General features: G+C 42.9%; 1 protein-coding gene across 9 annotated transcripts in view; it reads right to left on the bottom strand.

The window, feature by feature from the left end:
- Positions 1-3,905: 3,905 nt before the first annotated feature.
- Positions 3,906-27,795, bottom strand: part of SASH1 (SAM and SH3 domain containing 1) — a 283,948-nt gene continuing 260,058 nt past the window's right edge. For all 9 annotated transcript variants that reach the window (XM_024357457.3, XM_009452183.5, XM_024357455.3 and 6 more), the window contains 8 exons: positions 24,193-24,328; positions 22,891-23,060; positions 21,877-22,086; positions 20,960-21,110; positions 15,397-15,510; positions 11,139-12,277; positions 9,806-9,937; positions 3,906-7,661 (listed from right to left, as the gene is read on the bottom strand). In XM_024357457.3, the coding sequence (XP_024213225.2) occupies positions 7,398-7,661; positions 9,806-9,937; positions 11,139-12,277; positions 15,397-15,510; positions 20,960-21,110; positions 21,877-22,086; positions 22,891-23,060; positions 24,193-24,328 (2,316 nt within the window). In that variant the 3' untranslated portion in view covers positions 3,906-7,397. The remainder of the gene's footprint in view (positions 7,662-9,805; positions 9,938-11,138; positions 12,278-15,396; positions 15,511-20,959; positions 21,111-21,876; positions 22,087-22,890; positions 23,061-24,192; positions 24,329-27,795) is intronic.

The raw sequence follows: 27,795 nt of genomic DNA, 5'->3' as shown, positions 1-27,795 counted from the left end.
TTTGGAGACACAGAGGATATTCCTTAATTATTTTCTTGTTATTTCCAAGACTTTTTAATTTCTTATTTATTTATTTATTTTTTTATTATTATTATACTTTAAGTTTTAGGGTACATGTGCACAATGTGCAGGTTAGTTACATGTGTATACATGTGCCATGCTGGTGCGCTGCACCCACTAACTCGTCATCTAGCATTAGGTATATCTCCTAAAGCTATCCCTCCCCCCTCCCCCCACCCCACAACAGTCCCCAGAGTGTGATGTTCTCCTTCCTGTGTCCATGTGTTCTCATCGTTCAATTCCCACCTATGAGTGAGAATGTGCGGTGTTTGGTTTTTTGTTCTTGCGATAGTTTACTGAGAATGATGATTTCCAATTTCATCCATGTCCCTACAAAGGACATGAACTCATCATTTTTTATGGCTGCATAGTATTCCATGGTGTATATGTGCCACATTTTCTTAATCCAGTCTATCATTGTTGGACATTTGGGTTGGTTCCAAGTCTTTGCTATTGTGAATAGTGCCGCAATAAACATATGTGTGCATGTATCTTTATAGCAGCATGATTTATAGTCCTTTGGGTATATACCCAGTAATGGGATGGCTGGGTCAAATGGTATTTCTATTCTAGATCCCTGAGGAATCGCCACACTGACTTCCACAATGGTTGAACCAGTTTACAGTCCCACCAACAGTGTAAAAGTGTTCCTATTTCTCCACATCCTCTCCAGCATCTGTTGTTTCCTGACTTTTTAATGATTGCCATTCTAACTGGTGTGAGATGATATCTCATTGTGGTTTTGATGTGCATTTCTCTGATAGCCAGTGATGGCGAGCATTTTTTCATGTTTTTTGGCTGCATAAATGTCTTCTTTTGAGAAGTGTCTGTTCATGTCCTTCGCCCACTTTTTGATGGGGTTGGTTTTTTTTTCTTGTAAATTTGTTTGAGTTCATTGTAGATTCTGGATATTAGCCCTTTGTCAGATGAGTAGGTTGCGAAAATTTTCTCCCATTTTGTAGGTTGTCTGTTCACTCTGATGGTAGTTTCTTTTGCTGTGCAGAAGCTCTTTAGTTTAATTAGATCCCATTTGTCAATTTTGGCTTTTGTTGCCATTGCTTTTGGTGTTTTAGACACGAAGTCCTTGCCCATGCCTATGTCCTGAATGGCAATGCCTCAGTTTTCTTCTAGGGTTTTTATGGTTTTAGGTCTAACGTTTTAAGTCTTTAATCCATCTTGAATTAATTTTTGTATAAGGTGTAAGGAAGGGATCCAGTTTCAGCTTTCTACATATGGCTAGCCAGTTTTCCCAGCACCATTTATTAAATAGGGAATCCTTTCCCCATTGCTTGTTTTTCTCAGGTTTGTCAAAGATCAGATAGTTGTAGATATGCAGCGTTATTTCTGAGGGCTGTGTTCTGTTCCATTGGTCTATATCTCTGTTTTGGTACCAGTACCATGCTGTTTTGGTTACTGTAGCCTTGTAGCATAGTTTGAAGTCAGGTAGCGTGATGCCTCCAGCTTTGTTCTTTTGGCTTAGAATTGACTTGGCGATGTGGGCTCTTTTTTGGTTCCATATGAACTTTAAAGTAGTTTTTTCCAATTCTGTGAAGAAAGTCATTGGTAGCTTGATGGGGATGGCATTGAATCTATAAATTACCTTGGGCAGTATGGCCATTTTCACAATATTGATTCTTCCTACCCATGAGCATGGAATGTTTTTCCATTTGTTTGTATTTCTAATCAAGTCTGATACTTAGAACATGGCACACTGTTATCCATAGAACCACCTCCTCTGGCCCTCTCTGTCCCCAGGCCAAATCCATCCTCCCTCTAGTTCCCACAGCCGTTTGTACACATCTCTCTTATGGTTCCAACCATATTCATTACCCAAGTTTTGGGGAAAGTCCATTGAGGATGAATGGGGATGGTGGTAAAATCCAACCAGATTAGTCTTAACTGCTGTGGCCGTCACACAAGTACCCTGGGATCCTTCCAGATTGAACTCAAACTCAGTTTGGTTAGGGTCTTCCGGTGTTTTTGTTACAGTATGCAGAAGGTGACAGCTAATACCCTTTTCAGAGTATTCTTCTCTGAGGTCATGTGGGAGGGGTGCTGTATTGGAAATTGGAATATTTCCAAATAATGGTTCCCATGGTTCTCTGATGAGTGGTCCAGACCTAGACCTGAATGAGCATTCATCTTCTCTTCCTGTCTCCCTCCTCCCTTTCTCTCTCACAGACACAGACACACTCACACACACTCTAAGTTCTAGGAAGTACAATGTACATAGTTTGCTCTGAGAGGGTCCTCATAGCTAAGAGTGAAGACAGTCACAATTCTAAGGGTTCCAAAATGAATTGTGTGGTTAAACAGTGGCAACCAACTGCCTTCTCTTTTCTTCTTTCCCTATTCAAATTAATGTTCTTTATAAGTGAATACATTATAGGTATCTACATACGAAGAGAGATTACAAGAAACACCAAGACTCTGGCAAGGGTTTCCTAGAAATCATAAGAAAAAGAGCATCTTCTTTGAACTGTTGAATCTTAGGAGTTAGCAGGGGATTGGGAAGATTTGAGGTTTACGGTTAGTTCTTTAAAATGATGCAGCAGTCAGGAGAACACACACTCCTAGAATACATGAAATATCCCCGTTCGCAAAATGGATTGGAGGAGTTGGGAGTAAGATGATTTAAAAGTGGGCCAGGCACGGTGGCTCATGCCTGTAATCCCAGCACTTTGGGAAGCCAAGGCAGGCAGATCACCTGAGGTCGGGAGTTCGAGACCAGCCTGACCAACATGGAGAAACCCTGTCTCTACTAAAAATACAAAATTAGCCGGGTGTGGTGGTGCATGCCTGTAATACCAGCTACTCGGGAGGCTGAGACAGGAGAATCACTTGAACCCAGGAGGTGGAGGTTGCAGTGAGCTGAGATCATGCCATTGCACTCCAGCCTGGGCAACAAAAGCAACATTCCACCTCAAAGAAAGAAAGAAAAAAAAAAGTAAAACCAACATTAAGCTTCAATGAAACCCACCTTATTCTATCAAAATTTAAAACACACACATAACTTTAATACAGCAATTCCACACGCTAAGTGATATAGGTATAGTGATATCCACAATAGCTTTTTCTTCTATAACAGCAGAAGGTTGCACTTTCATAGAGTACTGGTTAAACCTGCATAATAGAATACTATGCAGCCTTTAAGGAAATGGGAGAATGTTGACATGGGAGGACCTCCAAGATGTATTCATTTAGAAGTATGGTGAATAGCATGAAAAATCTGCTCTCATTTCTGTATGGCGAAATACATATGCAATTATATTTATAAATACAGAAGAGTTTCTCTGAAAAGATGGTAATTTTTTAAATAGTTTCTCAAATGCATACATTACCTCTCAAAGTTTATTACAAACACCCTCTTCTCCCTATTAAAAATGTGTCTTTGTATCAATTGTGGTATGCTGAAATTAAAAACCCATTATTGTCAAGTTGATTAATTTCTAGGCTATCCAGACCTAGACTTGTTTTTTCTTTCTCAGTAGAAGATATGGGTGGTGGTGTCATTTAGCTGTATAATATTGAGCAAGTCAATCATCCATGTGGACTCAGATTCTTCATTTGAAAATGATAATCTTAGACTCAAGATGACTTCCAAAAAATATCTTGCTGGTCTAAGGTGCTATCATTATATGACTCGATTATGCATATTTGAAAATAAAGCAATAAAGTGGCAAAGAGAATCTGGGTGGATGTCAGAGGGTGAGTTCTGGTGATGGCAGAATTGCAGACAACTACAATTTTCCCAGTATATTTCATTATTTGACCACGTTATAAATTCCTTTTCATTTCTACTCCATTCATCTTTAAAATGCCCAAGAAACAACAAAAAAGGCATATTCAACTGAAGAAATTTATTGACTTTTTTCTAGGTACATAGATGACATAATTATAGACAAGTTTTGATACATAGGAAAACCCTTCCGTCCACCTCTCTTTATGCTAAATGAATCATCACAATAATTTTTACAATTTTTAAAACAATACACAGCTTTCTTGGGCTGAAGCAATTGCAAGAACATATTGGTACTGGTATATTACAGCTACTTACAATGTTTTTAAGAACAGCAATGGAGAAAAATAAGTTATTTAAATATTGATTTCATATACAGAAAGTGCAATGTTGTTAGTTGTTATATAACTTGCTCGACAGTTTCTTTTCTCTATCAATTTTAAATCAAGATAACTTGGACTCAGACTATTATATTTTTTTCTGAAAATAATACAGTACACACATGGCAGCAGTGACTTGGCAAGTTGACCTTTTTTGCTGCAGTTATGAAAGCAAACTTTACTATGTCAGGAACTGATTTCCAATAGATTAGTAATTTCCAATTTCACCCACACCTGGGGGTTCAGGACAGAGAAAAGGGCCTCTGACTAAGGCAAGGCCATGAAACAATATCTTAGTTATCTGGGTACATAAATAGTACTAGCTGGAGCTGACTGCATTTCCTTCCAGACAGCTTTGAAGTGAAAATCATACACAATGTTATGTGTAGCTACCTGAGCCGAACTGCCTTTCCAGGTTTCTTTTGTGCTTTCCAAAGACAACAATTTTCACCATTACTCAAAATTCTGTACCAAATGCAACTGATTAAAACTGGATATTGCTGAAGCCTATCACCTGTTCACTAATGTCCACAGGCAGCCCCAATCCACCTCAGTCAAACGTCACACCCAAACATTCAGCTTTTCTCAGACCAAATTAAATGTTTAAAGAAAAAAAAAAGACCAAACACTAAAGATATTTTTAAAATATTTAAACAACACAATAAAGTAAAAACAACCTCAGACCCCTCAGACTAGACATTCCCACTGAAAATTCTTTCTTTGTGGTCCCTGAATTTGATTTTCTATGCAAAGGCATTGATTTCCAAAGAAGTGTGATAAAAATGTGGTTTGGCATTCTCAAAAACTCCAGAAAGTTCCCTCTTCTGCTGCGACTTTCACTGAAATGAAAATCCTTCATGGAGAACGAATTAAAACTTGGAAATTCACATGAGATTTCTCTCGCTCCTTTGTTATCTCTTACACAACTTTTGTGTGGTTTTTTGCTCAGCTTAAACAATGACAGGATCTGTCCAAATGTCAAGCCGAGGTGTTTTGAGAGCAGGAAGAGAAGACGCCTGTCTACAGCACCCACATCCACCACAGCACGTGAAATGCATTGAACGCTTTAGCTATGCAAGAACCCTGCAGCTTCGTTACATTGCAAATAGGCTAGGCCACAACCCGAGAGGACAAACAAACATGAGCTGTTTTAATTTAAGAGTTCAATAGAAATTTGGCAGCTTTAGCTTTTTATTCTACATTTCCACAACTTCTTCACATGGCATCTTATAGAAGATGAAAATTAATTATTAAAGAAACATGCATTATTTTTTAAAAATGCATACTAATGCATGAAAAAAATACATCACCTGAGAATGTCTTTTTCCTCAGAAACATGGATCCAGACATAAGCAATATGGTAAGATGGCTTTCTAATTTACGAAATCACTTCCCCTCCAACCCAAGGGAAATTATTTGTTTTAATAAGTAGATGAAATATTATAAAACGTTCAATCAAGGGCTTGTGGTCAAGGTGTTTCTATTATAAATGATTGCCCTTTATATTTTAGATGATTGCATTTGATGCTTAAAATAGTGTTCATGATAAGAATGTAAAGGAAAATCATTTTGTAAGCAATGGAAACCATAATAGTTTACTTGTTTAAATTTACTGTTTGCTACAAAACCAGACACTAGACTAAAAGAGGATAGAGGCCAGGTGCGGTGGCTCACACCTGTAATCCCAGCACTTTGGGAGGCTGAGGCGGGTGGACCACCTGAGGTCAGGAGTTTGAGACCAGCCTGGCCAACATGGTGAAACCCCGTCTCTACTAATAATACAAAAATTAGCTGGGCGTGGTGGTGGGTGCCTATAATCCCAGCTACTCGGGAGGCTAAGGCAGGAGAATCACTTGAACCTGGGAGACTGAGGTTGCAGTGAGCCAAGATCGTGCCATTGCACCCCAGCCTGGGTGACAAGAGCGAAACTCCATTTCAAAAAAAAAAAAAGGATAGAATGTGCTGAAATCAGTTGTAAAACAATTTAAAGTAGCAAATACTTAACACATGGCTAATGAGATTTGTCTGGCTCCATAGTGAACCTTTGTTTAAATTAAAAGAAGAATTATCTAAATAAAAAAAGAAGGATAATAATAGTATTAGTTGTAATACTGAAAAGTCTTTTAGAAAACATCTTATACATTGACTTCCCTTATTAAGGACATCTTTCTGAAATATGCAGCCTCACAGTGACCTTTTGCAAACATGATCCGTTAACTGAGGACTGAATTTTGGGATGGACATGGTCAGGATTCCAAGTCAATACTGCAGCGTGACGATCCACACAGTAACGATACTAAACTGGTTAAAACCAAAAGCAGTCACTATGAATACAGACACACACGCGCACGCACGCACGCACACAGACACGATATTTGTGAATTTCAGATAGCTTTTTACTAGATTTGTAGTTAGCTTAAAAACCAAAAACCAACATGAAGTGTGTGGCTGATGAATACCTCTACAAAATAAGCCATGTTATAATGAGACGATTAGAAAAGCTCACGTTTGCTGGAAACATCCCAGAGAGGTTCGATGTCCGCCTAAGCTGAAGATGTGGAAGTATGGTTACAGGGTTGTGGACACTAGTTAGATAACTGCTTAAAAGCTTATATTAAGGCAAATAAAAGCTGATTGCTAGAAAGCAATTATGAAAATGTCTCTTGTTTATCTAAAGAAGAACAGGACTTTTTTTTTTTTTTTTTTTTTTTCCTGGTGCAGCCAGATGTTCTAACTTTTGAACAAATGAGCGTGGTCAGTAATGTACAATAACTCTTGAGTCTGTTACTTTGGCCTAGCTAAGCCCATCTGGCCCTCGGCCATCCTGCAAGATGACAGACAGAAGAGCAAGGGCACTATCAGAAATGGAACAGGCTGCCCCCTACTCCTCCCAGCCTCTACCAGTACACAGAGACAGACTGGAGATAGAGCATTCGCAGCCAGTTGGCATCTTGGTTCTTTTGTCTTCTGAAAATAAAAATAAGTGCTTGTCTTGTCTTTGGAGGTCAAAGAGAACCGCACTAATTTATTTCCTCGAGGGGGCTTTTCTGGAGGAGAGGATCCTCAGTTCTGTGCCAAGGTTTCACGCTGTTTGGCCACACGCCAGGCCTTTCTTCTGGATCTGGTCTGCACGTCCAGAGATGATGGAGGAATTGCATCAGCATCATATGCACAGTGAAAGGGTGGCTCTTGTCCAGAGAGGCCCATTCCGGGCCTGGCTACATGGCCTCAGGGCCTGGCGGCAGTTTGAAGAGTCTGGCTGCAGATAGGAGCTTTCTTATGTGTCTCTCCTCTGTGATGCCGGCCTCCTGAAGGCAAGTGTGAGACAGAGAAGGCACTTGGCTCAGTGTGCTGAAGCCCGCGGTGGAGAGGGTGCTGGCGTACATGGGCAGACCGATGGAAATGAGCCAATCTGACACAGACGAAATGCACCCAGGAGAGACGGGCTTTCGGCAGATTTCCGTGAGTCCACCACTTGGAATCTGGATAAATTAAGAAAGAATATGATAGAAACGCTCCATGGGTCATCGAGGACTACTTCGCCTATGTCTAAAAGGAACAGCACTGAAATACTGCATTGCTAGACTATTATCAGAAAGCGACAATGCAATGAGTGTCAGAGATCAAGACTAGCAGGAAAAATTCTTCTCTAAGATGAAACAGATCTTTAAGGAAGAGTTCCACAAGGTTCTCGGAGGTGTTGGAATGAGGTCAAATCCCATTTATGTGTCCGAGTCTTCAAACTATAAGCATTTACATATTCTGCTATTTTGTTTCACTGTGGATATGCTCTTGACAAGAGCCCTAAGGTAGTCTGAAGGGACAAATCTGGGTGATCGTGTGAAATGTAGCATTCAGTGGGTAGGGTTTTTATAAAGGAGACTTTCCACTGTATTTTGAATCTATGTTAACAACCAGAAAATTACATATTTAGTCAATACAGTTATGAAGAATTTAAAATACAATAATATCAAGGGTTGGCTGGAACAGGGAAGTGGACATTTAACCTTGACTACTGGGTATATAAAGGGCCTGCACCTTTCAGAAAGGTGATTTGCTAATGAGTATGAAAATCTTTGGGATTTTATACAATTTTGATGAAGCAAACCATCTTCCAGGAATATATACTCAGAAATTAACCTTTAAAGTCTACAAAGATTTATTAACAAGGATGTTCTTCATTACATTATTTAAAATAAAAGGTTAGAAAAATCTAAATGTTTTAACTGTGAGACTCACTACTAGGGTACACTGACCTACTAGAATACTTTGAAATACAATAGCCACCCACCCCCACCCATGGTTTTGCTTTCTACAGCCTGAAAATATTAAATGGGAATTTCCAGAAATAAACAATTCATAAGTCTTATATTGCATGCCATTCTGAGTAGTCTGAAGAAATCTCACACCACCCAGCTCTGTCCCACCTGACAATCATCCCTTTGTCTAACAAATCCACGCTGCCTACACCACCGGCCCCGCAGTCACTTAGTAGCCCGTAGTCATCAGATCAACTGTTGCAGTAATGCAGTACTTGCATTCAAGTCAGTCTTATTTGACCTTATAATGGCCCCCAAGTGCAAGAGTAACGATGCTGGCCATTCGCACGTGGCAAAGAGAAGCCATTAAGTGCTTCCTTTAAGTAAAAAGGTGAGAGTTCTTGACTTAATAAGAAAAGAAAAAAAATTGTATGCTGAGGTTCCTAAGACCTACAGTGAAAACGAATCTTCTATCCATGAAATTGTGAAGGAAAAAGAAATTCGTGTATAATATATACAGGGTTTGGTACTCAGCAAGCTTTCACGAGATCCACTTGGAGGTCTTGGACCATAATCCCTCATGGATAGGGGGAGACTACTGTATTGATTATATCAATTTTTTTTTTTTTTAAGTAACAGGGAAACGGATTCATGATCTGATAATAGCCAACAATCAGGTTTCGGTACTATACATTTACGCATACATTACGCATGTGCAGAGAAATGACTAGACAGAGTTTTAATGGACAAGTAAAAATTGTGTATATTTATGGTGTAAAACGTGGTGTTTTGGTAAATGTACACATTGTGGAATGGCTAAATCAAGCTATTTGACATATGCATTACCTCACATACTATATTTTGTGGTGAGAACACTTAAGATCTGCTGTCCTAGCAATTTTCAAGTATACATTGTTATTAACTGTAGTCACCATGTTGAACAATAGATCTTTGGAAGTTATGCTTCTAACTGAAACTGTGTCATTCAGACGGATTTTATTTTATTTCTTAAGAGATGGGGTCTCACCATGTTGCCCAGGCCGGCATCAAAATTCTGGGCTCAAGCAATCCTCCTGCTTCTGCCTCCCAAGTAACTAGGATTACAGGTGTGCACTATCACGCCCAGCACTAGACAGATCTTTAAAAAGTTTTTCACAGTGTTGGGATTATGGATCATTTTCATTTTTTTTTCTTTCTGAAAGTGTATTTTTAAACATTTCTAGGCTGACCATGTATTACTTTCTCCCCAGCTGTCTCCTTTCCATAGCTACGCAAGCCCTTGCCTGCTTGGCAGTTGTTAGTATGCTCATCACTAAGCGTGATCACTAAATGTGCCTCAGGAAGCTGGAGAACTGTGGGCTGCTCACCGCCATGCGGTGCTGCTTCCGAAGCTGCTTCACCCGGATCTGGTCCATGTTGGCGGCGACGTCCCTCTCGGGCTGATCCAAGTCCTCTGCGTATCTCTGCACCAGGGCTTCAGGAATCCCACAGCGGCCGTGCTGCCAGGGAGAACAGGAATATGACATCAAGAGTCGTAAGGATTTTGTTTTTCTTTCCCTAAGATACACCACATATAACGTAGGGTCTCACTGTCACTTAGACTGGAGTGCAGTGGTGTGATCATGGCTCACTGCAGCCTCAAACTCCTGGGCTCAAGCGATCTTCTCGCCTTGGCCTCCCAAAGTGTTGGGATTCCAGGTGTAAGCCACCACGCCCAACCCAAAAGTTTTAATTTGAAATGAATATATTTTCTTTATTGGTCAGGATGAATGCTTTAGAGGGAATACTTTTACATCTTTATCTTAAAGTACTGATGAGCTCTAGGAAAATGTTCTGAAGCATAGTTAAGGCAGAACACAATCATTCTACATTTTTCAGGCCAATGCCTTCGCCTCAATCAGATCATTTTGCAAAATACAACTCCTCTAATGTTACTGAAGAGAGTCTTCTAAACTGCAGGAGAGAAGGGCGAAATTCTGCTTTACAGATATTCAACTGTTTGCACTTTATCTGCTACAAGTGATACCACCAGCTCACTAGGCCAGCATTTACTGTATGGTCATTCTCACTACCTTTTATTTAAAGACATTCACTCACGAAATATCAAGGAGGGTCAGAGAGGTGGAGGAGGATCTGATTCTAAGGCATTCATTGTCATGAGAATTTTATAATAAAGGACTCTCAGGAATGCATCCTAACAGGACCTGTATTTCCAGGAGTAAAGTAAAGTACTGCTGTATCTGTTAGCATTGCTTTGTCTTTGGAGTCACTTGGTATTGGTAGATCTCATTTTTTTTGAATGAGAAATAATTTTTCATTATACAGCTAAATGTTTTTGGTACAATGGGGGATTTTATATTATCTTTTTCCCATTACCCATACAGATAACTGTATAATACAATTATCACATCTGAATAGGGTTCTTTTGTCCACATTTATTTTATTTGCTCCTAGTAATCCCTCTAAGAGGTCTTCATGCAGGTTATTTTTAACCTCGGTTTACCTATGGAGAGATGAAATGGGGCGGTGTCAACATCTGAACACATGCATGTCAAGTAAGGTGCAGACACGTGGATTCAGGTGTCTCCTGTCCACTGGGCGGGCTACCGGGCTGGCTTCAGATGTGGGTTCATCTCACCTGGCTGCCTGACTTCTACAAACAAAGGCCTGTGAATGTGGTGGGCCCAGGACCTTTGATACCTTATCAGAATACGGCTCCTCCGTGAGATCGATGCCTTCAGCGTGCAGCTTGTTTTCAGTGAGCGTTTCTAGATCCACTCCCCGGGCACAGGAGACCTTCCTGGTCAAAGCCGGGCCCAGCTTCACACCGTGCTCCTGGAGGCTTGTGTTCTCGGGGAGCTCTGAGAGCCAGGGGGGCGGCCTTGTGCTTGGTGGGCTGCCAGGCGCCTGCCCTGAGAGAGGCCTGGGAGCCAGTGCTGGGGGACAGTCGCCAGGGCTGGTGGGGCTGGCGGGGCTGCCCCTTTTCACTGGCAGGCATGGCGCATCGGGACTGGGGAGGGCCCCACTGGGGCCCATGGGAACAGGGTGGAGTCCGTTAGCAAGGCGTTCTCTGCTCTTTTTGGCAGGAACAGGTGGAGGCTGTGATGGAATTTTGGGCTGCATTCTCTGCTCAGCATCTACCCCTTCTTTGGTGCCCAGGGGATGGTGTGTTCCTTCAAACTCGTGTCCTTTTCTGTGGCCCTCCAGAGGCGTCCTTGCTAAACCGTGTTTAGCTCCAGGAGGCTGAGCATCATAGTTTCTGGGCAAACACTGAGGGGGTGACAGGCTGCGACCAGAGGCTGCGATTGAGCCCTCCAGTTTCTTAGTTGTCAATTTCTGAGGTTCAGAAAATCTCTTGCTTTGGGTCAGTAGCAATGCATTGTCGACAGCAGAGTCTCGCTCCAGGGGCTGGGCCTTCGTGGAAGAGGCGGTCGTCTTCTGTGGCACTTTAGGTACAATCTGAGGGGGCGGTTCTGTCACCTCGGTAGGCACGTCTTGCTCAGCACCAGGCTCCGCTTGAAGGTCATCCAGGGAATGGGATCGGGGCCAAGTGTCCACAGTCTGGGGGCCCTCCAGGGTCTCACAGCTCCGGCAGATGGAAACTGGGAGGCTTCTTCGGTTTTTATTCAAACCAGTCACACCAGGTGGGTCACAGCTCTTGGACGTGTCTGGGGCAAGGCCACCACCCAGCCTGCCCTCCTCCTGTCCCTGCTTCAGTGCATCCCCTGATTTCATTAAAGGCAATGTTGGGTAATTGCCCAACTGGTTTCTGCTAAAAGACTTCACGCTGGGCTCGGTGGATGACTTGGCAGATAGGAGGCTAGCTTTCCGAGTCTTGCCTGTGAGACCAGGGAATATTTTACAATCACATTTTAAAAGCAAATCAATCAAACGGATGCGTAAAGTTGTGCTAACATAATTGAAATCTCCAACACCCACATCCTATTGTTCAATTACACTAAAAACATAAAATCACCATTTATGACATTGGGTGATAGAGGGTTATTATGGTTCCATTTTTATTTTTAGAAAGAATTCTTAGTCTTATTAAAGGAATCATGAAGACTGAAATTAATTGGGTTACATGGGAAAGAAATACGCTGTGTCAAGCAGTAAAATAAATCTTGGCTTAAGTCTGTGCCCCACTGCAATCGACGTGGAAAGAGGCTGATCATCATACCGCATATTGATGGGATTTGTTGGGTGAGTACAATTTCTCAAGGTCATGATGGAAAAGGAGAGCTGGACTGAATTTCACAACAGGTTCTATAAATGGTATCCCCTACAGAGTGATCTGTGAATACTCAAATCCCACCTTCCCTGAAGCCCCTCCTTCTAGCAAGTTTATCCTAGAAGCAATCAACCAACCTGGACACAGACAGGTAAACTTTTGTGAGTACTTTGCCAAAGAAAATCTACAAAATACTGATAAAGTTTTAGGTCCCAGCAAAGCAACAGTCCTAGTTACAACTGTCAGACTGATAACTGAACTATCAACCAGACATAATCTACTTATCTGACGACTGGTAATTGATACTAAACTGCTGCTGTTGGATAAGCTTTGCCAAGAACTTACAATTCATGGGCCAGACAATGTGCTGAATGCTTTGTTCTCATCAGTACTTACATGTGCGCGCGCGCACACACACACACACACACACAATTAACTGTCCCTTGTTACATTTTTGGTTGATAACATGTTTGTTGTGTGCTTTGACCCTGTCCACCTGTATGTTCCACACTGATAAACACCAACATGCTATGCATTTGTAGGATATTATTGTTGTTACATAAAGATCATCAGCCTAGTGCTACTACTGAAGATACTGACCATGGTCCTACTTTTCATTATTAGAAAAATCATCACAACTTAAGGAGGCCAAGGCAGGTGGATCACGAGGTCAGGAGATCGAGACCATCCTGGCTAACACGGTGAAACCCTGTCTCTCATAAAAAATATAAAAAATTAGCCGGGCATGGTGGCAGGCGCCTGTAGTCCCAGCTACTCGGGAGGCTGAGGCGGGAGAATGGCATGAACCCGGGAGGTGGACCTTGCAGTGAGCCAAGATCGCGCCACTGCACTCCAGCCTGGGCGACAGAGCGAGACTCCGCCTCAAAAAAAGAAAAGAAAAATCATCACAGATAAATGAAGAAATACCTCTTCAGAAAAAAAAAATTGCATCAGATTTTAAAAGTAGGTTGAAATAGAAAATTATTAGAACCTCTTTAGCATAAATTTAGAAATATGACTTTCTTTTGCCTTAACTCCCAATATAAAACTATATATATAAGTTCCATTTTTGCATTCTGCATTACATTAGAAAGATCCCTGAACTTACTTTGAGTTCAAAGTATGGTTCGCTAGCAATCTAGTTCTTCAGCAGGTACACCTGAATTCATTTGGGCATGAAAAATTCTGCCAGTGATATCTGTGAGATCCTTACCAATCACCAACAGTTGGGGGAATTAATTTCCTGAAAAGTTTTGGATATGAAAAGGTTATTAAGAGAAAAAAAAATTCTTCAGAACCCACATGAGCTACATAAGCATTCTGATGTTTACTGAAACTGAGGATGTACTGGGATACTAGGTGGGTTTTGCATCCTGTCTTGACCGAGGCTATCTGAATATTATATATAGTTTGGGGAGAACTACTATCTTCCCAAGTTGATAGAAAACCTTGAATAGCAGGGCGTCATGGCTCAAATTCTGAGGTCCCCAAGATGCTTCTTAGAATTGGAATTAGAGTGAGGCAAACAAGGTGCCCAGAGGACAAACTCTAAGGAGGTGAATGCCCAGAGTCATGTGAGTGCAGGGCTGGTACCCGAGAGTGAGCACCTGCTTAGGGTTTGCATCCTGGACACCCACTTTCCTGTCCTTAGCCCTAGTTTTGGTACCCACAATGGCTCTCAAACTATTTTTTTCCCATGATTCCCAGTAAGAAATACATTTTACATTCAACATGTAGTACACAGAGACACACATGCATGTACACAAGCGCAAACACACACACAGACATAACTGAAACAAGGATTACAAGTGACAGTGCTAACAATACTAACCTTTATCTTAGGGGATGCTCTCTGATATTTTGTATTCTATTTTGTCTTACAAAACTGCTGTCCATGACCCACTAAACTGCTTTCATGACCCACTAATAAAGTACAACCTGCAGTTTTAAAAAAGTTTGCTTTAGTAGGTGCTCAGTAAATATCTTAACACATGGGCTACTAGATAGGATTCCAATGGCTGCTAAAAGCTATCAAACCTGGGCATTTTTTATGACGGCCTTCAAGAGTTTGACAGAGATTTAGGTCACTGTGGCAGCGTAAGCCTCTTACCACTGTTTCTCATCTTGCTACAGTGGGAATTCTGGGGTCACAACAGGAAACCACAAAGCCATCCATGGTAACGTTTAGCCCACCTGACCCCATACCACTTAAGACTCCTCTTCTGTTTGAGACAAGTACCTTTTCTGAAATTTCATACCGATTACTTCCTGACTGGCTGTACAGAGAGGCCACAAACAAGACATGTGGCCATCCAATCCTTCTCTCCTGCAGTAACTGCCTCGACATTCAGGCCATGCAGCCGAGGCATTTAAGACACTGCTGCTGGTATGACCCTGATGGATGGTCTACCTGGTAAACTGTTTTCCTTATGGACCTAATAGCTCCCAACACTCCAATGTTGGTTTTTATTGCATACAGAAAAGGGCATAGGAGACACACAATTTAGGTTTTACAGCTGCAGGTATTTGACACGGAATTTATTAACCTCACCCAGCAGCCAGGAGAATAGATAGGGAGGCTAACTTGGACTAGAATGGTGTAGAGGTGAGAAAGGAAACGATGATTGCTGAGTTCATGATAGGAATAGAATCGTCCTTTTGCAGAAAACTGTGCTTTGAAATCAGTACTTGTCAAAGCAGGTTCCCAGCGACTCATGCTGACATTACCGTTTTCCAGGTTCTCACTGCTTTCGTAGCATCCTGAGTCTCGGGGTGAGCATCCACTCAGGCCCTGGCTGTCAACGAGCAGCTTCTCCTGGGATCCTGACTGGTCGCTGTTACCTAGAGGAGAGAACACGGCATGAAATCAACAAGGTGAGTGAAAAGCAGAGGTTTCAGAGTCAACAGATCTCGACTTTATCCTCAGTTACTGCCCTGAGCTTTTGGAAGAGAACAATTTATCTTAAAATAGATGAGATCAAAATGAACTAGTGTGATCACAACTTTTCTTCCAATAAGGTATTCATTGCACGAAGCTAAGTTTGGAGAGAGCACACAGTTGGAATATGTTGACACCTTTTAAGTTAGTTATGCGAACAGAAGCTGACTCTGGCCTTGGGGCTATGAGGAAAGGAGAAAGGTAGAGTGTTGTTTTGGCAGTGGGGCTCCCAGACCCTTCTGAGTGATGGCACCATCAAGGAGAAGCAAAGAAAGAATAAACGCCCCATTCACAAGGTGAGATTAGGTCATATGTTTTTCGGAGATCTGTAAGACTTGTGCTTGAAGACAGTTATGTTGCCAACTTTCCAAATTTGGGAGCTAATATTAAAGTGTCAAATGAAATAAATTTTATTAGCATTTAGGAGCATTCTTAGCCCTCAGCAACACGCGCTGAGGGCTCTTGTATTAGCTCAGCAAGAGTAAGGCTAGCAAGACAAGGCACAAACCCCAAAACTCAGGACAGGCCGGTGGCAAATCTTCTTTTGTTTTTGTTGTTTGGGATGAGTTAGAGGTTGTTCTTTCTTTTCTGCTTCTCCTTTTGTCTTGTGCTGGCACATTTTTGTCTCCTGCATATAAGTAAAAGCTGGGGAAAGCTTAGGAAACCCTCAAACTTGGAAGCTGAGTAACAGATACATGCTTGCTGGTATAGATAAATGGATGACTGAAAACTGAATGTCCTCATTCTGAGTGGATAAAGAAAATGCAGTACCTATACACCATGGAATACTACTTGGCCATGAAAAGGAAAGAAATAATGTCTCTGCAGCAATTTGGATGGACCTGGAGGCCATTATTCTAAGTGAAGTAACACAGGAGTAGAAAACCAAAATCCACACGGTCTCACTTGTAAGTAGGAGCTAAGCTATAAGCACATAAAGGCATACAAAGTGATATAATGGACTTCAGAGAGTCAGAAGAGGAAGGGTAGGGGGAGTCTAGGGATAAAAAAAACTACACGTTAGGTACAATGTATACTACTCAGATGATGGGTGCACTAAAATCTCAGAATTCACCACTATATAATTCATCCATGTAACCCAAAACCACTTATACCCCCAAAGCTACTGAAATAAATAAAAAATAAAATAAAGAAAAAAAAAGGAAGACCTCATTCTGAGGAAGGCTTTTAAAGAGAAGCATCATTATTTGTCAACTGTGCCTCAACAAAGCTGGAGGGGAAAAAAAAAAAAAAGCAGCATCGGACGCTTCTGTTGAGTGAATCTGCCCCAAGTAAATCACGTGGAAAGCCACGAGGGCCTTCAACACCCTAGCAGCATCACCCGGCATGTTGTAGAAAGGGCACATGGAGCCTTACATGGGACACTGAGGTTACACGCAGAACATCTTTGCATTATTATTCAGAGTAAGTAAGTGCTTGGTCACATAAAACAGAAACCAAGAAAACATTTTCTACACAAAATAGCTAGTTGCAATGATGAATGGCTGTATTTTCCTTTCTTTTCATCCCCCACCAACTTCCCCACTCCAACCACATACACAAAGAAAAAAAGAAATCAATAAGCCAGAAATGTGATGCCTTTTCTCAGGTCATCAAAATAAAAATGCGGGGAGGCGGAAGGCTCTGGCAGCTCTCCGGCTGTCCACCACTTCCTGCTTGCATTTCTCACGGGGAAAGCATTTTACAGCCCCAACTACAGCAGAGATCGTGGCAGCGTAAGTCCCTCAATTAGAATCCCAAATTAAGAGTGCTACTTTTAAAGAAGTGACTAATGAAAAATTAACTAATTGGAAGCACAAGAGCAAATACTGTCCCCCTGACCACCTAAAAGTGGAACATTCTAGAGCGGTGTCCTCACTGTGTGGAAGAGCCTGTGGCTTTGCAGTGGCCTTTGTTCTAGCCTAGCATGTTATTTAGAAAAATGATACTTATAAAATGAGGGCTTTGTGCTATCCATTACAACCCAGGGAGAGGAGTCGGTGTACTCTGTCCCTGGTGACATGGTTCAGTGCACCACAGTGGCCAAAACAGACTCCAGAGTGCTGGGTGGGAGTAACACAGAAGACCTGCTCCTACTGCAGCATGGAAGTATGTGCTGTGCCTGCATCTTTGGGGACCCCAGCCTCAGCAGACACAGCAGAATACCTGAAATTATTTTGGAGAAGGAGGGGATCCATTGTGTCACCTGAAAACACAGTTCTATTATTTATAGACTCATGAGGCATAAGGAAGGGGGCTAGAATCGCTGTCTTCATTAGGGAGAAGAGAAAAAGAGGTGAGGTGCCTCTCCTCTGTAGTGCAGAATCAAGACCATGACCTTTTCCCACACTTGTCAGCATGGGTGCCAAGGTACAAAAGGTAAGAAAGAAGATAAGCTAGAACGCTGAAAATTCTCACAGTCAAATCACAGCAAAGTGCTAGGTTGTGAGGCTGTAACCCCATTTGAGCATGACCTGAACTTTGACCTGAAGGGACTCTGCTTGGGCTAAGCTCTCTCTGCCTCCAGCCTCACCAACCACACACACACACACACACACACACACACACACACACACACACACACAGAGAGAGAGAGAGAGAGAGAGAGAATATGCTAAGACACCTATGAATATTCCAACATCAAAAGGTAGTGGTACCCAAAGGCACATAGCATTGCCTGGGGAGCAGTTACCTTGGGAAAGAAGAGAAGGGAATGGGATTCTTTGAAAGCAGGACTTTCTGTGGGCTTACACCATATTTCTTAAAATGTAAAAGAAATAAGAAAATATGGCAAAACAGTAACTTCAGCATGTGCATACATATGTTTGTTTTCTTTTCCTCTGTACTTTTCTGCCTGTTTGAAATAGTTCCTAATTAGAATTCTTATACAAGTTATTGTTTATACTTAGAAATGGCTAAGACAGTAAACTTTAGATTATCTGTATTTTACCACAAGTAAAAATTCTTTTAGCAATTTGTAAGAGGCTTTCATTTGCCAGACCTAAGATAGTGGGTCTGGGCTTGGCGTAAGGAATAGCCATCTGACAATTAGAGTCTTTTCCCAGTGGAACCCTATATGAAGGCTGGCATTTTCCCACGCTTCGAGGGAGGCTGGACGGGTCTGACTTCCAAGTAGTGCTGGAAATGTACTTTTTGCTCTCAGTTATGGCTAAGCTAGAAACCTTTCAAGATCCCTACATATCTTCAAAGATCTCAATAGACCTCTGCATCTCCCTAGTGTATGGAAATCTTGTTTGACAGAAACCTATCATGTTTCCCTAAGTTATCAGTTAGAGGCACTACTTCTTAGCCACGATGACTTTAACTGTATTGGATGTAAAAATCCTATAATGCTAGGAAAAGTCTGGACCCTGACTCTTGGCACTAATGGGTACTCTGGGACCTTGAAGCCTTTGTTTTAGAACCAATAAAAGGAAGTACAACTTTATCTATCAGGGAAGTTCTAAACACCAGAGCAGAATAGATCCACAATGGAATGTCTGAAGAGGCAAAGAGGTCTTCTTCACCTTCCAGGTTAGCAACCTGATGGATAGTGATACCCTCCTACAAAATGCTCCTTGGTACAAAAATCTCAGGATGTGATCCCAGGAGGAATGATGGGTCTCAGCCAAAGTGGCATGGAACAGTCTAAGCACAGATTCCTGCCTTACACTCAGGAGTTAGCTTTTCTCCTCCAAAGCTGTGGATGATAAAGGGAATGTAATGGAGAGTATATATAAACCAGCTGTTGGTTGGATGCAGTGGCTCACACCTGTAATCCCAGCACTTTGGGAGGCCGAGGTGGGCGGATCACCTGAGGTCAGGAGTTTGAGGCCAGCTTGGCCATCATGGTGAAACCCCGTCTCTACTAAAAATACACAAATTAGCCATGCGTAGTGGTGCATGCCTGTAATCCCAGCTACTCGGGAGGCTGAGGCAGGAGAATTGCTTGAAACCGGGAGGCGGAGATTGCGGTGAACCAAGATCGCACCACTGCACTCCAGCTTGGGCAACGAGAGTGAAATTCTGTCTCAAAAACAAAACAAAACAAAACAAAACAAAACAAAAAAAAACCCCAGCTGTTCTTGGTGACTGAGGAAGAGCAAGTGAGCTGTTTCTGGGCAGATGTGGTTCGGGACAATAGATGCTTTAATACTGATTCATACTAATTAATTGAGCTGGTAGGCTACACCAGTTACTGTGCAGGCTCTTTACACGCAACCTGGCCACAGACCCCAATGTGTCTCTTGGGCAATCAAATACTTACTTAAAAGACCTCGTTATAAAGTGATATTAACTATGAATCACAATTGCCTCCAAATCTATCCCTAAAGGCAGCCTGTTTATCTTAGGCTCAGACATCTATCTGATGGTGTGTGTTTCTCTAGCTTACCAGTTCATTTAGAGGGACTGCCTATTTAGCAGAAGGGAATTTCAACTAATGACACTTGCTTCCATGTTTCTCAGGCCTGATACATTTCAGTAATGTATAATTCTTTTTTCCACCATTAACCATGGTTTTGGTGTGTCTTTTAGCAACAGAAATGCTATTAGCTACTGATATCCCTGAAGCAGAGTCCTTGAAGGAAAACGTGTTTGAATTCAGTAACTGGAAAGGATACTCCTTTAAGATGAATGATCTCAGGAATATTTCTGATGGCAGATTGAAGAATACAGAGCAAGATAAGACTGAGTTAATGGAGCAAAGGGTATGGTGTATTCAAATAGACTTCATAAAAGCTGTGAGCTCAGTGATGATTCTGCTCACAGGCTGTAAAAATCAGCTGTCATTTAGGTTGGGAATTTGCAAGCCAATCGATACGGAATTCTCTGCTCTACATATTCACTGCGGAGAGACGTCTCCTCCTTTAACGAAAGCTGGTGAATTTCATTTATTCACTAACCAGTCTATTCAATAAGAACACAACTCCTCGTGTGCTCTGAGAAGTAATCAAGCCTTAGCTGAGCGAAAGCCTCCCAGCTGGTCAGTCACTTTTGTGCTCAGCTGTCCCAATGGCCTGCTGGAGGCTGCACCTCTCAAAAGTACTGAAAGTGGAGTCTACCCATTTTTTTTGGGGGAAAACTGTAATTCCATTCTTGCAGACACTTGGTGCAGAATCCTCTTCAACTATCACCTAGAAACATGCCCGGAAAGGTGGCGGCGGCACATGAGGTTTTCTTTTGTTCCCATGTCTGCACTGGGAATTTATGATTTTGTGCTGTTTGACCTTGGCGTGGGAAAGAACAGGACAGAATAAGTGACTCCAGGGACCTAAGCACATACTGGCAGCGTACGTGGGGCCTGCTGTGGCAGACCTCACAGGGAACACCTCTGTGCGTACAGGGACTTACTGTCATCCTCTTGTAACAGCTCCACTGCTGTCAAGAGAACAGCTCTGTGCTCCGGGTCCCTGATATTTAACTCATCCAAGTCTTCCTCCTCCAGCAGCTTAAAGGTGTCCAAATCTTCATATCCATTGAACAGGAAAGTGGGCATGTGCTCCTGTGAGAGGCAGAAGGAAGACAGAAGGCTGTCAGCCAGCCCAGACACATGATAACACCGCCAACAACTAGCCTGCAACCCACACACTGTTCCCATAGTCACCTTCAGGCTAATCAAAAGATTAGTAAGTATCATTTGCAATGGATCCTGTACATCCCAGTCCTCTGGCTTAGTAGGCAAGCAGGGTGTTTTATTAATCATGGGTTAGGAAGATGTACATTGCAGGCTGTGATGGATTCTGCTGGCTTGCACTATAATTGTACTCTTGATAAGAGCTAATTCCTTTACCTCCACAGAGCCCACAACAGAGGAGACTCCTCCTCCACTTACAGAGCTATTAAAATCCAGCTTTTAAGTCCTCGGGATCAAGAGTTTTGCAAAGAGGAAACATAATCTCTCATTGCAGACTCATGCTAGGAGATGCTTGGAGTGATGGTGGGAGAGAGGTGGGCGCAGAGTTTCCTCGTGGCTCCTGTGGAGCTAGCTGCGATCAAGGTGCCAGGAGTTTCTGCCTACAGCTCTTCCAGCAGCAAGGTTTGACCCGGGGCTTATGCTATCACCCACAGCTGAGGTCAAGGGCAGTGTTGGAAAACTGGTAACTAACTCTTTCTGTAGAATAATGAATGCTCATCACAGTAACGAGCTGCCCTTATTGGACCACACAGATCAGCCCCAACCCTACCCTAAAAATGCCCTCACTTGCTTAGTGTAGGAGAGAAAAAGGCAGTGAGGTAGTAGCGTGTGACAAGAATCAGAAGCGACTGACTTTTAGGTTAATCCGATCCAGGAGATCCTCCACAGACTTGGGCTGGGGTGGTCGTCCTTTCCGCCGCCTCCTGGTGGGGCGTTTGGGTTTCTCCTCGTCTTCACTGAGCACGTCCACGTAGATGAACTTGAACGTGCCGACTTTGTTGTTCAGCAGGCCCATCCAGGTCCCCATGGGTGGCTTGCTGATTATATCGATGATATCTCCTTTCTGTGGCCCAGGGAGCAAAGATCTTTCCATTAGGTACATTCCATGAACGTACAAATCAAGAATCTGTCAGATACACAGGTCATGCAGAAGTGAAGATGCCACAAAGGCCAGAATTGGGGTCCCACAAGTCACCCCTCTGAGTGACCTGCATAGGATGTGACTGTGAGCTCCGCAGAGGCCAGACAGGTGTCTCTGACTGTACGGAATTCCACGCAGGCCCCCGGTCACAGCCCCTCCACCCTCCTGCCCTGCAGAACCAGGGGTGCCTGGGGTACCCCTGGTGCTCTCAGCCAGGCTGCCCGCCCGGCACTCTGAACACCTTCCCTCCTCAGAGGGCTCGCACTTCTTAGAGGAGGCACTTCCCACCTGTCCTAACCAGTGGCAATCCCGGCCCTGTCATGGCTGCACACACTTTGTGGAACCCCATCTGTCCCATAAAGGTACCTCTGAGCACACAGAAGGCAGAAATCTTTCTTCAGATGGAGAAAACAGAGAAACCAGGTGTGTGGAGCAGGAGCCAGGTGGGGAGAGGGAGGGTGTGCAATAGGAATTCTAGAGGGAAGCTGAGGTCAGAGGGGTGAAGTGATGATAACCCAGGGATTAACACGAGACCCTCCCTCTGCCTCGAGGGCTGGCTGGTTCTTGTTCTGTTTTTCACTACAGAGGAGACCAGTGATCGAGGTAGCCAAGATACTGTCCAGTCTGTACCATAGTAGCCCAGCATTCAACAGTAAGGAGGAAAGAAAGCCTCCTAGAGAAATGGAAGAGCCCAGTTAGCTGCTCTGAGGCCAGGGAGAGAGATACCTTGAGCTTGAGTGAGTCTGTGTCATAGGGACTGGGGGTGAAGTCGGTGTGCACCCTGGCACGCCCGCAGAACGGGCCTCGGTAAGGCGGCTCTTCATCATCCCCATCTTCCGACTTGACGCTTTCCCGGTTGCTGGTTGAGGAATCAGTGGTGCTCACTGTTTGACCGCCTGTACAGGAAACATAGGAAGAACACGGGTAGATCCAGATTGCCCACCCAGCAAAGCAGAAAGGTATTGAAGGTATGGCAGATTAGGAAATGAAGGCCCAGAGAAAGGAAGCCTTGAGCCACAACCCTCTGTCAGGACCAGGGCAGGGCCCAGTTATGAATTCTCCGAGTGTTATCCCTCAGCTCCTCAGTGGACAGGGGACTCACAGCAAGTTACCCTCATGACCTTGGAATCCATGTGGCACGGAGGATCCCGCGTGGAGGACACTGCAGGGCCAGGCACTAGACTCTGCTCTTAACATTCGTGACCTCTCAGTGGTAATGCACACACTCTCTAACCATTTTACAGATGAGGAAACAAATTCAGAGCAGTCATGTCATTTGCCCAAAAGGGTAAGAAAGAGCTTAAAGTGGTAGGTTTAAACTTGATCTCGGGGCACAGTGGCTCACGCCTGTAATCCCAGCACTTTAGGAGGCCAAGGTGGGCAGATTGCTTGAGTCCAGGAGTTCCATCAGCCTGGGCTACATGGCAAAACGCCGTCTCTACAACAAAATTAGCCGGGTGTGGTGGCATGACCCTGTAGTACAGCTACACGGAAGGCTGAGGCAGGAGGATCCCTTGAGCCAGGGAGGTGAAGGCTGCAGTGAGCTGAGATCACAACACTGCACTCCAGCCTGGGAGACAGTGAGACTCCATCTCAAAAATAAAAATAAAATAAAAAGTTGATCTTTTCCTTCATACCATTCAGCCAACTCCAACTACCATTGGCCCGAATTTATCAGTCACATATAAAATTCCCCTCCCTTCCCCACTCCCTTTATTTTGCTGGTCATCTTCATGTGTTTTGTCTCCCTGGCTTATTCCCCCTGCTCTCTAGATCCTTCCTCTGAGATGCTTTCCCTATTGTCTCCGATCAAAATTCATCACCTCCTGTTTTGGGCTGCTGCTGCTGCATGTCTACTAATAAACAAACATGACTCTGAGTCCAGAGAGTTTGCTGGTCTGATTCTCTAATAGCACCTGAAGGGCAGGACTTGGTCTTATTCACCTTGAAATTGCCTGAACCTAGTGCTCAGTATATGTCAGATATTAACTCCAAAGAAAATAATCTACAATGACAAACTTGACTTACTCATGGAGCTCTGCCCACTGAGAGAACTGCGAAGACTTTCTACAGAACCCCCGGCCTTGAGCTTGGGCTTGTCCAAGTGTTCGGGGTCGGGCTGTGAAGGCGGAGGGGAGCCAGGCATTCCATCAAGGCCCGAGTCCTGCCATGGGTTTCAACAAAATGAAGAAGTTCATCAGAGTGGACAGGTGTTGTTTTGTAATTCTCAGCGACTTGGCCTTCAACGAAATCAATCAAATCAATCTATACCCATATTTGATTCTATAACCAATATTCTCCTCCTCTTAAACTTACATCCTCGCTTACTTTTAAAGTCGTGGCCAATGTCACTATTTATTAAGCACTCAAATATTATTTCTCATTCTCGAATAGATAGTCTTGGAATCTCCAAGAAAAAAAAAATCTGTCTACCACACAGACAAAATACTTAAAGGTTTAGAGACTCAGCATACGCAAAAGCCCAGTAGCAAGGCTGGACTTCAAATGTAGATCAAGTACAATCCATGATTAATGGAATACCTGGAAGTGTAGTCAGAGGATATTTAATCTACTTGGATAGGAAACGTGCACTTTTAAAAAAGTGTATTCCTGGAAAAAAAAATTGGCTAGATTCTTATATTTCTATTTGTACAAATTATTGGCATTGGCTAAGGAAACATGAATTTAAAACCCACATATACAGCAAACATACTATTTTCCAGTCTACAATAAAATTTCCATATGTTACTCTAAAGTTTTAGCTTCTTTCACTTTTCTAAAGTGTTGTCAGTAAAAAGCTGGGAAATCTCTTTCACACCAGAATCCTGATGGGAGTGACTCAGCAGTACTTCCTGCATTTTGAGTAGCTAAGTATTATCCTCTCAGCGGCTCCTCATTTGCACATTTGAGTATAGCATGCTTATTTGATTCGTGGTGCTATATCAATAGACAATATCACACTTCAGAAAGTTTGCAGTGAGAATTGTTTACTTGCCAAAATAGAAAAGTCTCTGGCATATTACATATGGCCACAGCCACATGAGCTCAAAACCAGCTAAAATGAAACCTGCTATTTGCATGCTGCCGAATCATCAGAAGGGCCTTAACACAGCTCCGCAGGTCCTGCAAACATCTGAGGACATCAGCAACAGCAGCTTCTGATCCAACACACATTAGTGCTTTCAATGTGAGGAAAGTGAGCAAGCGACCTCAAAAACAACAAAGAAAACTAGAGCTGACATTAGGAAGTTACTGAAGCTCCAAAGTATGAATTCCTTAAAAAAAAAAAAAATTCATTCCTCCTTTCTGCGTCATAAAATAAGTAACTTTTTTCCCATTAAAATCTTCTGTAATGCTTCTGAAAAAAGCACGCAGTTTGAAAAACAGCAATAGTAAATGTGGGTCTCTGATATATTTTCAAACGCTTTAAAAAATTATTAATTTATTCATCACATGTTTATGAATTACCTACAATAACAGGCACTAATCCAGGTATTGGGCATATAGCAGTAACAGAGAAAACAAATATCCCTACCATAATGGTTGGTATATTTACTAAAAAGTTTTTTTAAAAAAACACACAAGGTGGGCGCAGTGGCTCATGCCTGTAATCCCAGCACTCTGGGAGGCTGGGGTGGGTGGCTCACGAGGTCAGGAGTTCGAGACCAGCCTGGCCAACGTAGTGAAACCCCATCTCTACTAAAAATACAATAATTAGCCAGGTATGGTGGCACGTGCCTGTAGTCCCAGCTACTCAAGAGGCTGAGGTGGGAGAATCGCTTGAACCCAGGAGGCAGAGGTTGCAGTAAGCCGAGGCCACACCATTGCACTCCAGCCTGGGTGACAGAGTGACACTCCGTCTGTCTCAAAACAAAAACAAAAACAAAAAAAACCACATAAAACCTTCCATTATTTTTGCTTTACAGAAAATTTATAATGATCAGTTATTTCTTTTATTCCTTAACTTATGTGAAATGGCTGCTTTAAAAAAACAGAACTAAGCACATAAGATTGCTATATGGTAGTAAAATTATTGAAAAATGCCAAAATGACATTAAAATTCTATGCTTATGATTCATAAAGCAGAAAACCTCTTTGAACATAAGCTTAAGAGTTTTAGTGGCTGTTGCAATCTTGCGGAAAAGCAAATTTAATAAAATGCTTTCAATTAGTAGCATGCTCTCACTAGCATGCTGACTGCTTCATTGCTGGGAAGAAATATAGAATCACTATCACTCCGTCACCCACAAAGACAAGAGAATGAAAAGAATAAAGAAAAAAAAATCATGGATAAGACATACTGAAGGCAGTCCAGACATCTCCTGCAGGTCTAACAAGCCACGGTTTCTCAGCCTGAGCACTGATCATTTTGATGGACAGCTCTTTGCTGTGCAGACCGTCCTGTGCATGCTAAGATGTTTGGCAGCGTCCCTGGCCTCTATCCTCTAGGTCAGCATTCTCCAACTCCCGGGCCACGGACCAGAACCCGTCTGTGGCCTGTTAAGAAGTGGGCCGTACAGCAGGAGGTGAGTGGCGGGTAAGCAGGCCAAGCTTCATCTGTTTTTACAGCCACTCTCCATTACCCGCATTACTGTCTGAGCTCCACCTCCTGTCAGATCAGCGGTGGTATTAGATTCTCGTAGGAGCACGAATCCTATTGTGGATTGTGCACACGAGGCATCTAGGTTGCACGCTGTTTATGAGAATCTAATGCCTGATGATCTGTCACTGTCTCCCATCATCCCCAGATGGGATCATCTAGTTGCAGGAAAACAAGCTCAGGGCTCCCACTGATTCTACATTATGGTGAGTTGTATAATTATTTCATTATATATTACAATGTAATAACAATAGAAATGAAGTGAACAATAAATGTAATGCATGTGAATCATCCTGAAACCACCACCTACACCAGCTCCGTGGAAAAATTGCCTTCCACGAAACCAGTCCCTGGTGCAAAAAGATTGGGCACTGCTGCCCTAGATGCCAGCAATATCACTCCACTTCACCTCAACCCAGTCTGACCATCGAAAGACATTGCCCTGGAGTCCATGGGGGAGCAAAATGATAGCCTCTCACCCCTTCCCCGTGAGAACCACTATAATCAACTGAAGCTGCTGTGCAGGCTTTGTTTGAATCAAGTGAGGTGGGTGGCAGGCTGGTGATGTTCAGTCATTTGCATAGGGGCGATGCTTGGTTTTAGCTCACTGTGCCCACCAGAGAGCAGCAGCTGAGCAAAAATGTCTGCTTTCCCTGCTGTTTTTATTTGGTAGATAAAGTGCATTACCTACATATTTCAAGCAGACAACCAGCTCCTACACAGGAACTTCAACAGGCTACAAAATGAGTGCTATACAGGTGCTGGAGGAGAGTGTCTTGAAAATTGAATGGTCATAATTACCTTGAGGCCCAGCTCTCCAACTATCTTTACTCCCTCCACCCATGCAATTAAGACAGAAACAGTCATTTCTCTAGCAATGAAATTATAGATCCAGGGGGGAAAAATCAATTCTATGATACCTTCCTTCATGGCTACAGATAAGGCAAATGAGGGAAAACACCCCTCTCTGAAACATTATTACCAAAGCCTGGTACCCAGGAAGAACTTTGAGTTTATTTCTTAGACTGGCT

This window comes from Pan troglodytes, chromosome 5, assembly GCF_028858775.2.
Source record: "Pan troglodytes isolate AG18354 chromosome 5, NHGRI_mPanTro3-v2.0_pri, whole genome shotgun sequence".
Classification (NCBI taxonomy): domain Eukaryota; kingdom Metazoa; phylum Chordata; class Mammalia; order Primates; family Hominidae; genus Pan; species Pan troglodytes.
The sequence above is the reverse complement of the archived record's forward strand: the minus strand, read 5'-3'. Positions and strand labels throughout refer to the sequence as shown.